Source organism: Rhinolophus ferrumequinum, chromosome 11 (genome assembly GCF_004115265.2).
Source record: "Rhinolophus ferrumequinum isolate MPI-CBG mRhiFer1 chromosome 11, mRhiFer1_v1.p, whole genome shotgun sequence".
NCBI lineage: Eukaryota > Metazoa > Chordata > Mammalia > Chiroptera > Rhinolophidae > Rhinolophus > Rhinolophus ferrumequinum.
Window position 1 is genome coordinate 28,973,136 of NC_046294.1, and position 15,836 is coordinate 28,988,971.

The 15,836-nt window shown below is 36.8% G+C and overlaps 1 protein-coding gene across 1 annotated transcript; it reads left to right on the forward strand.

Annotated features, from left to right (window-relative positions):
• The first annotated feature begins 629 nt into the window (after positions 1 to 629).
• LIN7C (lin-7 homolog C, crumbs cell polarity complex component) lies at positions 630 to 10,549 on the forward strand. Its single transcript, XM_033121002.1, has 5 exons — positions 630 to 689; positions 3,699 to 3,817; positions 4,076 to 4,147; positions 5,864 to 6,073; positions 6,622 to 10,549. The coding sequence occupies exons 1-5, from the start codon at positions 653 to 655 to the stop codon at positions 6,775 to 6,777; spliced, it is 594 nt and encodes a 197-aa protein (XP_032976893.1). The 5' UTR covers positions 630 to 652; the 3' UTR covers positions 6,778 to 10,549.
• Positions 10,550 to 15,836: the final 5,287 nt, after the last annotated feature.

A 15,836-nucleotide genomic window follows, 5' to 3' on the forward strand; every position in this document is an offset into this window, starting at 1 on the left:
TGACATTGTGGTGCAACAAAGTGCTATGTTCTCTGCATCACGCAGGTATGTTTCATAATTTTTGTACTTTTCATCCTTACTCTCAAATAAGATTTGTAGGGAAGATTTGCACCTCGGATTTTTTAAAATGAAAACAATGCTGCCACAGAGAATTTGTGATATCCGTTTACATACTTAGGTGTCACCGAATCCCAGAATTTAAGACTGGAAACGACCTCGGGAATAGGGCTCTTTGTTGCTCATTTGGGGAAACTGAGGCCGAAAGTGCCTAAGTGAGCACAGAGCCACCAATGGTGAAGGTGGGACAAGAATCCAGATTTTTTTTAACGTGAGCTGAGGGTTCCAAGCTGGTGGGGTAAAACGTGAATCCCGAAGCAGGGAACAAAAGCCGGGAAAACGGCTCTTTTCAACCTTAGGCGGCCGGGGTAGTCGAGAATCTTAGAACCACTAGAGGTGCAGCACACCGCAAACCTCGAGCACCCGGGATCAGTTACCTCCACCCCGAAAGGCGGGGGTAAAGTCCAACCCACGGAGCTCCTTCTCGCGATACTGGCCGGCGCTCGCCCTCTCGGCTCCCGCTAGGCCCCGCCCCTCGCCGCAGCCCCTGTGTCGTCATTTCCTGTGGGTCTGCAAGGGGGGGAAAAGGGAGAAGATGGCGGCGCTGGGGGAACCTGTGCGGCTGGAGAGGGGTGAGTGCGGCGGCGACCGGGACGGAGGAGGGCGGAGGGGGTGGAGGAGTGCCGTGTCGCAACATGGGAGGAGGAGCGGCCCAGGCTCCGAGACCCGCAGCCGGGCTGTCCCTCGCGCTGGCGCCTGTGACCGTCGACGTCGCTGCGCCCGGCCCCAGGGTGGGCGCTTGCAACCTCTTGACTAGTACCCAGATCCCTCCTCTGTTCACATGAACTCGCCGGGGTTCAGCACTGTGGAACACCACCTGTCCGCGTTCGCAGACACACGCTGCACACGCGCACCCTGGGTGGGCACAACAGACAACGGCTTTCAGAGACCTGTTCACCCGACACAGACATCACACGCCCAGTTCTCACGGACTACACACGGTTCACGCACAGCCCGTGTTTATGCGGTGCACAAACCCAGTGTTCCCATCCTTCACTCAGTTACCGCACTCCTCCCGGGCACCGGGCGCAGTCGCACAGAACCTTCCCCCTGCCCCTTATTTACGCACAAACTCCATGGTTACTTTCACCACAACCTCACTTTTATTTGTATTAGGGTGTTTGCTGGCTTTCGTGCCCCTCCCGGGTACAGAGAAAGTGCTTTGAAAACAATCCTACCTCCTTAAAAAACAAACAAAAAACAATCCTTCCGGTTTTTTCTTGGGAAGATTACGTAACTAGGCGGAATAATTGTAGGTTGTAAAATATTTTGGAAGTGCAGTGTTATTCCTTCTTTACAATTGCAAACTGTGGCTGGTTCCTTACGTTTTAGAGCAGACTGTCAAGGAAAAGAAAACCTGTTCTGCTGAATAATTAGAAACCGAAAAGGCAGTGAAAATACATGGTTAGGCGCCTATGAAGGTCCTGTTACAGATTTTCAGCAGTCCACTGTTCCCTCCCCAAATCCTTTATTTCAAACAATTTCAAGCATGCTTTTGACAAACTAGTATTCGAAGTCATGGGATAAGAGTCAAGAAGTACAAACTAAACATGTTGAGGACTAGTAAATAGTAAACAGAATTTAGGAAGGAGATTGAAGATATCTTGCAAATATTACATTCTGAATATTAAGTAACTTCTGCTCTAAGAAAGGAATACACTTTTAGAACTGTGTTTAGAGAAACCTCTTTCCTCATGTATTCAAACAAATGCACACTTAACATTGTTTATTCCTTATGGTGTTCACTTTTGTAAGCCTCTGTAAATGACATAGTTTCCCTCCAGTCCACCAAACCGTTAATTAAAGCATAATTTTTGACAGAGGAGTAGCTACTCTGGGAAGACTTGCTAAGTTAGGCCTAAGACTGTGACATCTTCCTCCTGAGCACAGTGGCGCTTTGCTTTTAGATGGGAACAAATCTGTTCGATGTTAACAGCGGTAGGTGTTTTTCTTTGAAAACCAGTTGTAGGACTCTAACATGTTGTCAGTCTTTTGTATTTTTCAGTGCAGTACAAAATGTGAAACTTAACCTCTGGCATTTAGTTTTTTGGTAGTCATGGCTCTGTTTTTCGCTATTTCAGAGATCTTTTCAGTTCCAGAGTAGAATGCTCAGCACTTGAGTAGGATGAATTACCACTGGTTGCCACTTAGCAGGATAAGAAAGTCAGATTACATCAACACAGATTCTTATTTAGAATTCTGTTTAATAGACCATTAAATGTTGCCAACAATCCTACGGTATAAAATCAGCGCATATGATCAAGATCCTTGAGTGCCCTCTAAATCATCAAAACATGATTCAGTAGAATACATTAAGCATGTATTAGGTACAGTGTAAGTTCAGTAGAGAGTATTTTCATTTTTTTAATTGCATGTTGTAACTGCAAATTAAAATAATTGATGAACCAACAGTCCCCATTCACCAGCCATTCTAGTGGTGGGATAATCAGAATGGGGAAAGTCTGTTTCCATTGTATATTTAACATCAGTTTAAGCTTGTATTACCTGAAATTGGGAAATCTACTTTTTTCTTTACTACATTTATTCTTAATTTTCCAGCTACAAACACTAAGAAGGCCACATTCTATGAATAAAAAGTTCTAGTCCTTCCATATAATATAAAATTTAGAACTCCGTCCACTTAAAAAGAGGTAAGGAATAGTAGAATAATAGATACTCTAGCCCCCTGGGGTACAAAAACAGTTAAAGATAGCCATTAACAGTGTTGTAACATGACTCTGACTCTCATAAAATTTCTTAATTCATAAAATAGTTACCTTCACACTTTTCAATGAGAATTGTCTAACATGCTTAATATATTTGTGTAAACGTGTACCATCCCTTAGTCTTTCTTAGGAGTAATTGGTGCCAAATGTAGCATAACATTCATGCTTGCTACATGCCAGACCCTTTTCTGTGTATTGTTTGGTTTAGTCAACAAGTAATTCTTACAAGGAAGGTACTGTTATTTCCACTTTACAGTGGAGAAATAGACACAGGGAGGTTAAATAATTTGCCCACGATCACCGCTAGTATTGAGACCAGAGTGATAAAACTCAGTTTTTATTTTTCTATTTTGTAACCTTTGTATTTGATTGTCTTAATTAAAACACTGTTTTGTTCCTAAGTTGAAAACAGATCAGTTAATTGTAGTCACTTGTGCCATTGTTTTAAATGTGTCCCTGCCACTAACTGCATCTGTAATTGAACAGTGATTTCACTAGCACAGTGTTTTGTACTGTTCAGTGCTTTGATTACTAAAAATTATAGGCACATTTTATTGACTAAATAGTTAACTTATAATACTGTCAGCTTTTCTGAAGCAGTACAATGTTCCTGTGTCTATCACATTTGAGCCCCAGTCCTTTCATGTGACAGTATTTTACATTCTTCTCAGATTTTACATTCCTATCTTCATATGTACACACACAAGCTCATACTCTTACAGGTTTTTTTCCTCCATGTTCTACATATTTGTTGTTAGTCTTTGAGGAATGAATCCTTACTGCTACACTGTTACATAGTTATTTAGAGAATCCTCACAGAAAATTATCTATCAGTGTGTGTTTGTTTCACTCTAGATATTTGTAGAGCAATTGAATTATTGGAAAAACTACAAAGAAGTGGAGAGGTACCGCCACAGAAACTTCAGGCTTTACAAAGAGTTCTTCAAAGCGAATTCTGCAATGCTGTAAGAGAGGTGAGTAAATGAGATTTACAATTTACTAAAAGTTTGTGTTAATTAGATAAGATAATAAATGCACTGAAATTTGGGTTCAGAATTTCTTAAGAAAACAAACTTTAGAAAAACTTTAGAAACTGTCCCTCTCATTTTTGGAATTTCTAATGGAAAATGCATAACTTTGCCTAAAATTTAACACATTCATTCACATCACAGAACTTAAATATGGTGTATTCTGAGATTTAAAAATCAGAGTGATAACTTTGGGTTTTCTAGGTGTATGAACATGTCTATGAGACTGTGGACATCAGCAGCAGTCCAGAAGTCAGAGCTAATGCCACTGCAAAGGTAAATTTTTTCATTTACTCAAACTGAGAGAATTCTCTATAAATTAAAGGTTTAAAGTATGCAATTGTTAGATTCATAATAGGCTTATTTTGAAAACTAACAAATAGTGTCCTTCAGCCTATACAGTACTTACTGCTCAAGTACTAAGCAATAGGACCATTGTTATTGTCTTTAAAAGATCATTTATCGTGCAGCTTAGATAATGCATTAAAAATACACTTTTACACAAATAGTAATGCATATAGTACATACCGTGTTTCCCCGAAAATAAGACCTAGCCGGACCATCAGCTCTAATGCGTCTTTTGGAGTGAAAATTAATATAAGACCCAGATTTTTGGGGAAACACAGTAATTATTCTATACAGTGTATTTAATTATACCATTAATGATGTAAATTTTCATCAAAATTCTGAGGTACGAATTATTATCCTGATTTTATTGGTGAGGAAGCATCAGACTAAGTTACCTGCCTCAGACCGCACAAACAGTAAATGGTAGAACCTGGGGTACTCACCCATTTTGCTCTTTGCTTTCTTCTTTACTTTAACTCTGCAAATACAGAGTATTGTCAATAGTAGGTTATCTCTTCAGAGCTGTAGATGGCAGGTTTTATTTGATTTCTGCACCAGTGTTTTCTTCTAACAATTCCAGCGTTGATCTTAATATCCATCATATATGGTTAGAATAAGTTAATAGCAGCAATAGGTGACAGAGTTAGTCATTAGCAAGTCATTTTTCATTGATATTTACTGGCTCACAAAAGGAAATATTGGATGCTTGGTTGAATACAAACACTTAAAACATGTGCGTGTTGTTTGGCAGAGTAGGAAAAAACCATAGAAACGTGACTTTAACTCTGGAGTTATGTGACCTTGACAGCTTACTGAGTGTCTGATCATTAGTTCTATTATCTGTAAATGACATCTCTTTCAGAGCTTAGAACATAGTAGTATTCAACAAATTTTGATTCCTTTCTCTAACCCTTCCCATTTTTGCTCATGCATCCTGATCATCCATCATGAAAAACGGTACCAGATTACTTAATTACCTTTAAAAGCAAAATGAAACCAAAAATCTGAACTTTGTGTTAGAATTAGTCTAGATTAGTCTAAATTTGAAAATTTTAAAGATGTGGCTCTTTCATCTTTTGTGAGGTTGTGGTAGTAACTAGGTAGTTAATTAAAGCAACAGAAAACATTCATGTTGACTATATGTAGTTCTCTCTTTCTTGATACTAAGTTATTTCTCGGTGAGTTATTTAGTGTCAAGAACAAGTAGTACAGCAGCCAAGATGCATGCATATAAGGACACCTACCTCGTATAGGTTATGTACGTAGGATGAGTCCTCCACAAAGGCTCTTAAAGGAGCCAGGCTATCCAGCCCCAAAGCTCAAGACTGCTGGCATGCTGGGAGCGGTTCTCCTTTTTAATGCCAATCAGGGTTCATCCACCCAGCAAGCTTCCTTGCCAAATGCTGCACAGACGTCCTGGGCACTGGATGGATTGACCTGAACACTTCCTACATAGTCCCAGGGCGTGCTTTCTAGTCATGTTCTCTAAAACACCATCCACTTAGCTTACCTTCTCTTCAGAACTGCCAGTGAATTTATGGTGTTCAAACCTCAAAAGTATGTACCTCAGAAGGATTTCAAAAAGAGACTGAAGAACTGAAGTAAACAAAGGTATTATTTTTACATATGTAAATTTTCTTTTAGGCTACTGTTGCTGCATTTGCTGCCAGTGAAGGACATTCTCATCCTAGAGTTGTTGAGCTACCCAAAACAGAAGAGGGCCTTGGATTCAATATCATGGGAGGCAAAGAACAAAACTCTCCAATTTACATATCGCGAATAATTCCAGGTGGAATTGCTGATAGACATGGAGGCCTCAAGCGAGGGGATCAACTTCTTTCTGTTAATGGAGTGGTAAGGACGTTTTATTTCTATTTGTAGTAATGTGCTGTGACCACTTGGGGGTGCATAGGAGTTACAGAAACAGAAGATGAAGGGGAAAAAACCAAAAAAGCTTTATAGTGTAAAAATCCCTCAGGGGAATCCTAGGCAGTACTATTTAGTACAGTGATACATTTTAAAGGACTTTAAGTGTATTTTGCTTCTTTCCAATATAAATTAGCAATGCTTAGTGTGATTTTTTAATGAAGTAGTTACACTATTTACTAGTTAAAGCAGTCATTAAATTAGAAGTCTGCCTCTCATTTTAGTCTTCTAGAATGGCAATTGCTTCGTTTATTTCTGGCTTAGTGAAATAATAGGGCATGTAGATTGATATGCTGATTATTTGGGTCTTAGAAACCAGTTCCTGGACTACAAATAGAATATGACTTAGAGGATTTCACACTGATTAAAATGATAAAGCTGTGGTGTTTTATAGGTCGATAGTGTTGAAATGATGTAACATTAAAAGTTTTTTACTCATGTATTTTAAGATATTAATTATGTATTTTTCCCCCTAGAGTGTGGAAGGAGAACATCACGAAAAAGCTGTAGAACTGCTGAAAGCAGCTCAAGGAAAGGTTAAATTAGTGGTGCGATATACACCCAAAGTCTTAGAAGAAATGGAGTCACGTTTTGAAAAAATGAGATCGGCCAAACGCAGGCAACAGACTTAATGCAGTTCAAAACTTTACATTCCATTTTGCTTTTAGCTAGAGAAATTTTACTTGTGACCTACTGATGGCCGCAATGCCAATGATTGTAAAAAAAACAGACACTTCCCGTGAAATGATCCTTGCCATTTTATAAATGCCTATTTTAACATCATTTATGGTTCCAGAGATGCATATACTTTTTTCTGACAAGAAAAAGTAAAAGGTGATGAGGGCACTTCTGTCCTGCTCTTTTTACAGACTTTTCAAATGCAGATTTTGTCATAAAGTTGTTATAGATTTTTAAAAATGCTTTTTTAATATTAAGATGTACTTTTACATTCTTAATCTTTTTTTAGGGAAAAAAGTTTTCTTCATTTGGCTGCTTATTTAAAAATAACAGTTCTCCAATTCTTTTTTTGCCTACTTTATTTTTTTTTAACCTGTAAAATTTCTTTACAGTTTTCCAAGAAACTAAACATAAATAATTTGAGCTACAGCATTTCATTACACTGTCAGTGTTAACATCACTGCTGCATTTTCTACTTTGAACACACATATATAATCACTGGCAAATCATAACTCAGCACAGTGGAAGTTTTTTACTTTCATTTAACATAATGTATAATGAATAGTCATTTATACTGATTTATAAAAGTAAGTTTTTAAACACTGAAACAATCATTGCTAAAACATATGTATTCTTTCATAATATTTGAGCAGCAAGGCAAGAGGATGTAATTTGATTTTTAGCGTTACAGATTACATCTCTTTATATTCAATAGTTACCAAATTACAAATGCAAAAAATAGGTTCAGGTTTCATCTTTTACAATTTTTTTTAATGCTGTTCATTTTTATGTAAATGTATTTCTTATATTTTGGTCCTTCCATTCCTAGAGATGAGCCAGTCAGTTTGTGGTGGGAAGTAGCAGAAGCAAAAACGAGAAAGTATTACTTTAACCTCACTAGCCTCAAGAGTTACACTCTTACTAGCTCAGTTTAAAGAATTAATTTTAAATAGGAAGGTATAGAAGGATGTATTGAAGATATATAGAAATTATGAGGTAATGTATTCATAAGAATCTGCGGCCTCTTTGTCAGAATGAGTAGGAACTTAACAATAAAATGGTTGAATTTAGAGATGTGATCTTTGTTTATGATTCAAATATGATGAATTCTGAGAGATACTTTCATTTGTCCACTGAATGTCACTGTTTTACTGAAAGGCAGCTATTAGTGTAAGACTATGACTGAGATCTTTTTAAAGGCTGAAATTAAGGAGTTGAGGTTCATTTTTCAGTCACAACTTATAGGAACATTTGTATGTTTTTTGTTTTTTTAATTTTAAGTGACAGATGCTAAAAAGAAGGTAATGGTTAGAAATATGTAAGGAATTTAGACCCTCTGTAAAAAAGTGGGCATTTTGTAACATTCTTTCAGGATGACTAGAAATGTATGCCTTTTTCTGCATGTTTGTGAGCACTGTGACTCTTAAAAGATTATTCCAGTGTTCAGTGATTTTCAGAATAAAAGTCAATCAGCATTGTTATTTATCATTTAGGTATTGAACACTGGATTGCATGGTTGAATGTGTCTTTAGTCCACTATAAAATGTGCTTGTTATTGATAGGATCATGTTGTTAAATTGTATATTTTCAGAATTCATTGTTGTTTTTAAAATGTCGAGACCAAAGTAGTGTAGAAGAATTACGGACTTAATTTAATTGTAAAATTATTAGAGGTATTTGTTGTAGAGCTTTATATATTAAAGAGAGGTATTGGTGCATATAAAAACAGTAATATTGTTATGCTCGTATTCTTGCATTACAGGGTAAGGAAACCCTGAAGAAGTCTTATTTTAGTATAGCTACAGCTGCAGTAGCTTTTAAGGGTGTGTCAACATTTCATTATAAATTATAGCTTCCTGGTTCTGTATCTCAGCTGTTTCAGAACTTGCAGCCAAATTAAATCTTTTTTGGTGTTGAAACTTAGTAAGTTGACTAAGCTGTTTTTTTTTTTTTCCTACAGTAATCCACAATCTGTTCTTTGTGTGGGTTGGCACTTATTTATAATTCTTAAAATAAAGATAGCTTAAAGGAGCCAAATACAGTAGTTTTGCTTGCTACTGTTGAGCATGAGTAGCAGTAGTTTGTTTTCATTAATGCAGTTTTCGGTGTACCCCAGAATTTTAAATCCTGACCATAGAAAAATTCAATCGTTCAGTGGCAAAGATGTACAGTAGTGGTTTAGTATAGTGAGGAAATGAAGGGATTTTTCATTTTATAAATAAATGTATGATTCATGGACATAAGTAGGAACATAGTAAGTGTATAATAGGTATTTGATTTGTAAATTATAAATATAACTATTCCCCCCCACCCCAGTTTCCATTTATTTTCTTGGTATTTCAAAATGTGGTGACTCAGTGATTCTGAACCTTAGCTGCATATTAGAACACCCTGCAGAACTTTAAAAAAATACTGATTCCTGAGTCCCATGCCACACCAACTAAATCAGAATTTCTGAGGGTAGGGCCTCATCCTTTTTTTTTTTCCAGAGCTTTCTGCGTGGTTCTGAAGGACTTGTAGGATTGAGAACCACTAATTTTCCCCTTTATAACATGCTCTAATTACACTGGACTATATTTGGAAGTATCAGAATAGAATAATTCAATTTACAGCTACTGTTAAGTAGCAGCAAATATGATGATTGGTTATATTTCTTCAGGAATAAAGGTACTTGGGGGGTGGCTGGTTAGCTCAGTTGGTTAGAGTGCGGTGCTAATAATACCAAGGTTGCTGGTTCAATCCCCGCATGGGCCACTGTGAGCTGTGCCCTCCCTAAAAAAAAAAAAAAAAAAAAAAAAAGGTACTTGGCGTTCCTTATTTGGAAAGTAATCACAGTCTACCTTTTTTCTTTTTTTTTAAAATAAAATCTGCCAGTAGGTTAAACGTGAGCTTTTAATGTTTGTCATCTTTTTGTCCGCTTTGCCTTTTTAAAACTTACAAAGATAAATGATTATTATTTGAGGAAGCATGTGTAAAAACTGCAGATGAGAAATAATGTCATTGATAATTATATGCTGTCTTACCTTGGCCACTTATTAGCGTAATAATTATAGTGGCCTGGTTCTTTGGGGGTTGGTAATTCAGATGTGTTTTTTAAAAATCATTGTCTTCTAAATTTTTGAGAGTTATTTTGTTCAAGTACTTAAGTAGTTTGGCTCAAGTACTTTGTTTACAATTTAAATGGATATTATAGGATTTAGTAGATAAAAGAAAATGGCTATGGCTTATCCGAAAAGAATGTCAGCATGACTTGGTGTGGACTTAAAAGAATAACATGTTGTGAATATTTTATAAAATGGAATGATTGTTGAAATATCAAGGACTCTAGTAATTGTATTTCCTGAATAAATGTATGTTTATGAATTTTCTAACTTATATTTTGTTGTCTCCTCTGCTAACAATCTGGTTTTATATTTTTCTTGTCCAAAATTTCACTAACAGTGTTCTTTCAATCATTGCAGTTCTGTAATGGTTAAATAATGGAAAAAAACAAATTGCCTGCTCACTAATTTTCAAGAACTTCCAAACTGATTTGTATCTGGACATAGTTTTTTAAAATACTAGCAGACAGTATGCTTCTGTTTTAATTCTTTTTCGAGATAAAGAAATAGAATACCCAAAATGGATTTAACCCTTTTTCAATGGGTGACTTCATTTACCAACTTAATTCTGATTCTAAGGCTTATTTAAAATAAATTTGTATTACTTCTTGTTCTTTGGATTTGGGGGAAAAAAAGCTATAACTGCACAACAGATGTATTTCTGGAAGCTATGTATAAAATAACTTTAAGGTAAAAACAAAATCTGTGGTGATTACTGGAATGAAACTTTAAATTCCTATATTTTGCTTTGTCTTTCATAAAATATAACTACAGAAAAAAGTTCTCTTGTGTTATTGTAAGAAAGGCAGTATGGTATGTATTGGAGAGCACAGAATCTGGAACCTGACTGGGCTGGTTTAAATCTGGGTTCACCATTACTGAGTACCTTACACAAGTTAATTTCCCTGCACTTTTGTTCCCTCGTCATGTGCAATAAAAATGTAAGTGTTCTATCATCTTTAAAGCCTTTAGAAAGGTGCCTGGCCATAGTAAGTGCTATTGTGTTTGCTGTTATTTTCATGTATAATAGCATCAGGACCTTATTCACTAAAGGAAGAAAGACATTGTGGCCAGTAATTAAAAACTAGCAAGTTCTTATTTTTGATGCCTAGGAAACAGATAACGTTTAATTTGTGCTTGAAAACTTTAAAAGGAGTAAGGTTCATAGGAATGTTCAGATTTCTGTGCAATATGATCACAAACTTCTAGAATTCTAAAATGAGTGGGGTTTTGAGGGTGAAGGGTTGAAGCTACATGTAGAATGAAAATCATAAGGATGTAAGTCTCAGGAATTTTTTCAGTTAGAAAAGTAATTCATAGGGAGAAAATGACCTAGCTGTAGAGACACTGGATCATTGGAATAGATGTCAGGCAATACAAGGCGTAATTCACCATTCTGAATTTTTAAAAAGCATAAAATGTACCAAACAACCAAGGATAAACAGAAAGCATTTGTTGTTAGCCCTCAATTTCTTCAAAATTTCAGTAAACCAGAATACCCATCCTTTAAATCAATTCTGATTTTGTTGTGTTTACTATCATTGATTATCTTGGTTATAATATATTGAAATGACCAAAGTTTTTGTTCATTTATATATATGCTGGCAAAAAGCCACCTGTTGAAATCTTTAAGACTTTATATACAGAGTCAAAGGTAAATTCCTACAGAGCCCATTTGTCAATTTTATTCCTTTGATTTTAAAACTTTTTCTAAAAAGTGCTTCATGTCAACAAGGTACGTGTAAGCTCTCCTAATTCTCATCAACTACAAAGGTATGTTTTGGCCACAGTCAAGATTTGGTTTTTTAAAAACGTTTTCTTTAGGAGAGGAAGTATGGAAGAATTTTAATTTGTTACAATCTCCAGAATTGCTTTAGCCAATTGGATAAAAAGGAAAAAAGTGTAACCATTGGCTACAGATAAGCTCCCTTTATATGGCAATTACTAAAAGTAATTTATTTCATCAGCGAGGAACAAAAACCCAAACCTTTAGTTTTGTTTTTTATCTGGCAAAGAAATGCAATCGGAAAGCATGAAATAGCCAAGGGAAAGTTATTTCTGGTATCTCTGATACATTTGGAGTCCAAAATTTAGATACTATTCTAGTTTTTGACTTTCGTGTTTTAGGTATTATGGGTTGGATCACCCCCAACACACACACACACACACACACCCAAGAAAAAGGTATGTTCGAGTCCTAACCCTTCAGAATGTTTTTACAGAGATAATCCAGTTAAAGTGAGATCATTAGGGTGGGCCTGAATTCTATATGGTTGGTGTTCTTATTAAAAAAAAAAAAAAAAAGAAAAGAAAAATTTGGACGCAGACACACCCAGGGAGAAAACCATAGAAAGATAAAAGCAGATGAGACGACATGGATGGACGTAGTATTATGTGGAGTGAAATAAGACTGAGAAAGACAAATACCATATGATGTCACTTAAACGTGGAGTTTAAAGAACAGAATACACAAATAAACAAAACAGGCTCATAGATACCGAATAAACATGGTTACTAGATGGGAGGGTGGGTGAGAAAGGTGAAGGAATTAAATACAAATTGGTATTTATAAAATAGTCACGAGGATATAAATTGCAGTATGGGAGAACAGTCACTAACGTTGTAAAAACTGTATAGTATCAAGTGGGTACTAGACTTACCAGGGGGGAGTCAAATTACATAAATTATCCAATACGTTGTACACCTGAAACTAGTATAAAATAATATTGAATGTCAACTATCCAGAAACAGTCACGGACAAAGTACAGCATAGGGAATATAGTCAATAATATTACAATAACTACAGTGTCAGATGGGTGACAGATTTATGGGGGTGATCACTTTGTGAGGGGTGTAAATGTCTAATCACTGTGTTGTGCTGTATAGCTGAAACTAATAAAAAAAGATGAAGGCAGAAGTTGGGGTGGTGCTTCTACAAGCCTAGGAATGCCAAAGAGTGCCAGCAAACTACCAGAAGCAAGGAGAGCTGCGTGAACAGATTCTCCCTCACAGTGCTCAAGGAACCAACCCTGAGGACACGTGAGCTAAAACTTAGAGCCTCCAGAACTGTGAAACAATCAGTGTCTCCTATTTAAGCCACCCAGTTTGTAGTACTTTGTTATGGCAGCCCTGGAAAACTAACACCTAAGAGAATAGGTATTCTGGTGGCATCATTATCAACGATGGATGCTGAAACAAAATTAAATGTGGCTTCTCCCATGTGTGATAAGGTTTCAGTGGAAGTGGTTTGGGTTAAGGAAAGATAAGATTCCTGGCCTTTGGGGGGTGAGGGGAATGCTGCGTTTCTTGTTTTCTGTGGTGGAAATGTTTCCTTAGACACCTGTGCAGCTGTGTAATGGAGCTCATGCTTCCAAGCGGCCTCCTGAGCTCATCAGCGTCTCAGAACTTAGCTTCTTTTCCTCGTTCTAGGCTGCCAGTGACCGCATGGCTGCATCTTTCTCAACTCAAGGACTTTCCAGGAGTTGGCAGTGGCAGGAGATTCAGCACTGAGGAGAGAGAGACCTGCAGCCGCCCTTGCTCCAATTGGAATGTGATAAGAACTTGTCATTGGCCAGGGTATGTCACCCTGCGAAGGTTTGTACTGCCTCCTTATGGTCCGTGTGCCTGATGGAAAGCGTTCATTCAACCAGAACCGATTGTGTTGCTCCATCCTTAAGACTCTCCATTATACTTGGAGAAAATCCAAATATCTTGCCATGATTTGACAGGTCCTGCATAATCCATTCCCTGCTTTCACTCAAGCCTCATCTCATCTCACTGCCCCACTTGCTCCTCTCCACACCAAATCCCCTTGCTGGAAGGCTGCTCCCATTCAGGTGTAAGCTGAAGTCACCACTTCCGTTAAGCTGCCTGTCCTCTCCGTCTAAACGTAAGTGTCTCATCCTCGGTTAGGTGGCAACACCTTGTTTATATTACATGCTGAATTATGCCTTCCCCGTTAGAATTTAAGTTCCAAGACAGCAGGAAGGATCACAAATGTGTTCTTCTCATCTGTTCCTCCAGCACCTCGCACAATGCCTACAACCTAGTGTGGTGATTTGTTATGCACTGTTGAATTGGTTTACTTCCCATAATTCCACAGGTAGATCAAGAACGTGCATTGGAACCATACAAACACAAAACAATGATGCATACCTAAGTTAGACACATAATTTGTCAGCTGATCTTGTTAAAATAACTGTCTAAGAAAGGACCAAGATACTGAAGGGGTAATACCTTTGGTCAATCTTTTATCACCTCACTTAAAATGAGGAGTTCCAGAAGATGTGAAGAAAAGGGAACCCTTGTGTACCGTTGATGGGATTGCAAATTGGTGCAGCCACTATGGAAAGCAGTATGGAAGTTCCTCAAAAAATTAAACATAGAACTACCTTATAACCCAGCAATTCCACTCCTGTGTGTTTATACAAAGAAATCCAAAAGACTAATTCAAAAAGATACATGCACCCCTATGTTCGTTGTGACATTCTTTACAATAGCCAAGATAAGGAAACAACTGAAATGCCCATCAATAGACATTTGGATAAAGAAATAGTGGTACATATATACAATAGAGTATTACTCTGCCATAAAAAACAATGAAATCTTACCATTTGTGACAACATGGATGGCCCTAGAGGGTATTATGCTAAGTGAAATAAATCAGACAAAGACAAATATCGTATCATCTCACTTATAAATGGAATCTAAAGAACAAAATAAATGAACAAAACAGAAACAGACTCATAGATACAGAGAACAAACTGATAGGACAAACTGATGGCTACTAGATAGGAGGGGTTTGGAGGCCTTGGTGAGAAAAGTGAAGGGATTAAGAAATACAAATTGGTAGTTAAAAAATAGTCATGGGGATGCAAAGTGCAGTATGGGAGATATAGTAAAATATAACCATGTATAGTGCCAAATGGATACTAGACTTACTGGGGGATCACTTCTTAAGTTATATAACTGTCTAACCATTACACTGTACACCTGAAACTAATAAAAAATAATATTGAATGTCAGCTATAATTTTTTAAAAATAGGGGGAAATAAAGTACAGCATAGGGAGTATGGTCAATAAAAGAATGAGCAGTTCCATTTGTGGAGGACAGCAATGAAGGTTACTTTAATCTTTTGTCTATGTAAAAATAATATAAATAGTAGCTGAAATTTTTATAGTAACTAATGTCTGATTTAAAGACAAAAAAAATGAATGAAGATTTTCTTTAGTTGGATATTACCAAAACCAGAACTACATGAAGAATTGTGCACTGCTGACCAACGTCTGCTTTTTAAAACGTCTATTGTGTAATTTTAAATAAGAAATAACAGCAAAGACATAGTATAGTGGAAGGAACACTGGACTTAAGTTACAATTCTGTAACTTAACACATGACTCTTAAGTCCTAATTTCCTTGATTGTATAATACAGGGGGTAGGTAGTTTCCAATTGTTTATTATTATTATTAGAGAAATCCTTCAGTCAAAGCCTGATATGTGTTGACTAGAGCTACCTGGTTCAAAGAGTTGGGGATCCCTGAGTGCCCCCTTAACAGCTTTTCCTTGCTCCAGAGCCCAGGGGTTCCTCTGAGCACAGTTTGCAAACCTCTGTCCTAGATCTCTAAAGTCCATTTCTGTTCGAAAAGTTCAAATGATGTTAAAATGTTCTTGGTTTCATGTGAATGATTTTTATCGTGCAACATATAAACTATGCACAAAGAAGCATTTACTATAATATCAGAAATACTGATAATAGCTGCCTTTCCTTAAACATCTACCAGGCTTAATCCTTAAAACCTAAATCTAATTCTTAAAACCACCCAATGTGATAGGTGTCATCTCACACACAAACAGAGACCAAATAGATTTCCCAGAATCGCACTGTTAGTGATCAACACAACCAAGATTCA

Bases quoted from the DNA above. Each gene is read 5' to 3' on its own strand.
- LIN7C (XM_033121002.1), top strand. From the start codon at position 653: ATGGCGGCGCTGGGGGAACCTGTGCGGCTGGAGAGGG. The intron at 690-3,698 runs GTGAGTGCGGCG...GTTTCACTCTAG, and splicing joins ACCTGTGCGGCTGGAGAGGG to ATATTTGTAGAGCAATTGAA. The intron at 6,074-6,621 runs GTAAGGACGTTT...TTTTCCCCCTAG, and splicing joins TTCTTTCTGTTAATGGAGTG to AGTGTGGAAGGAGAACATCA.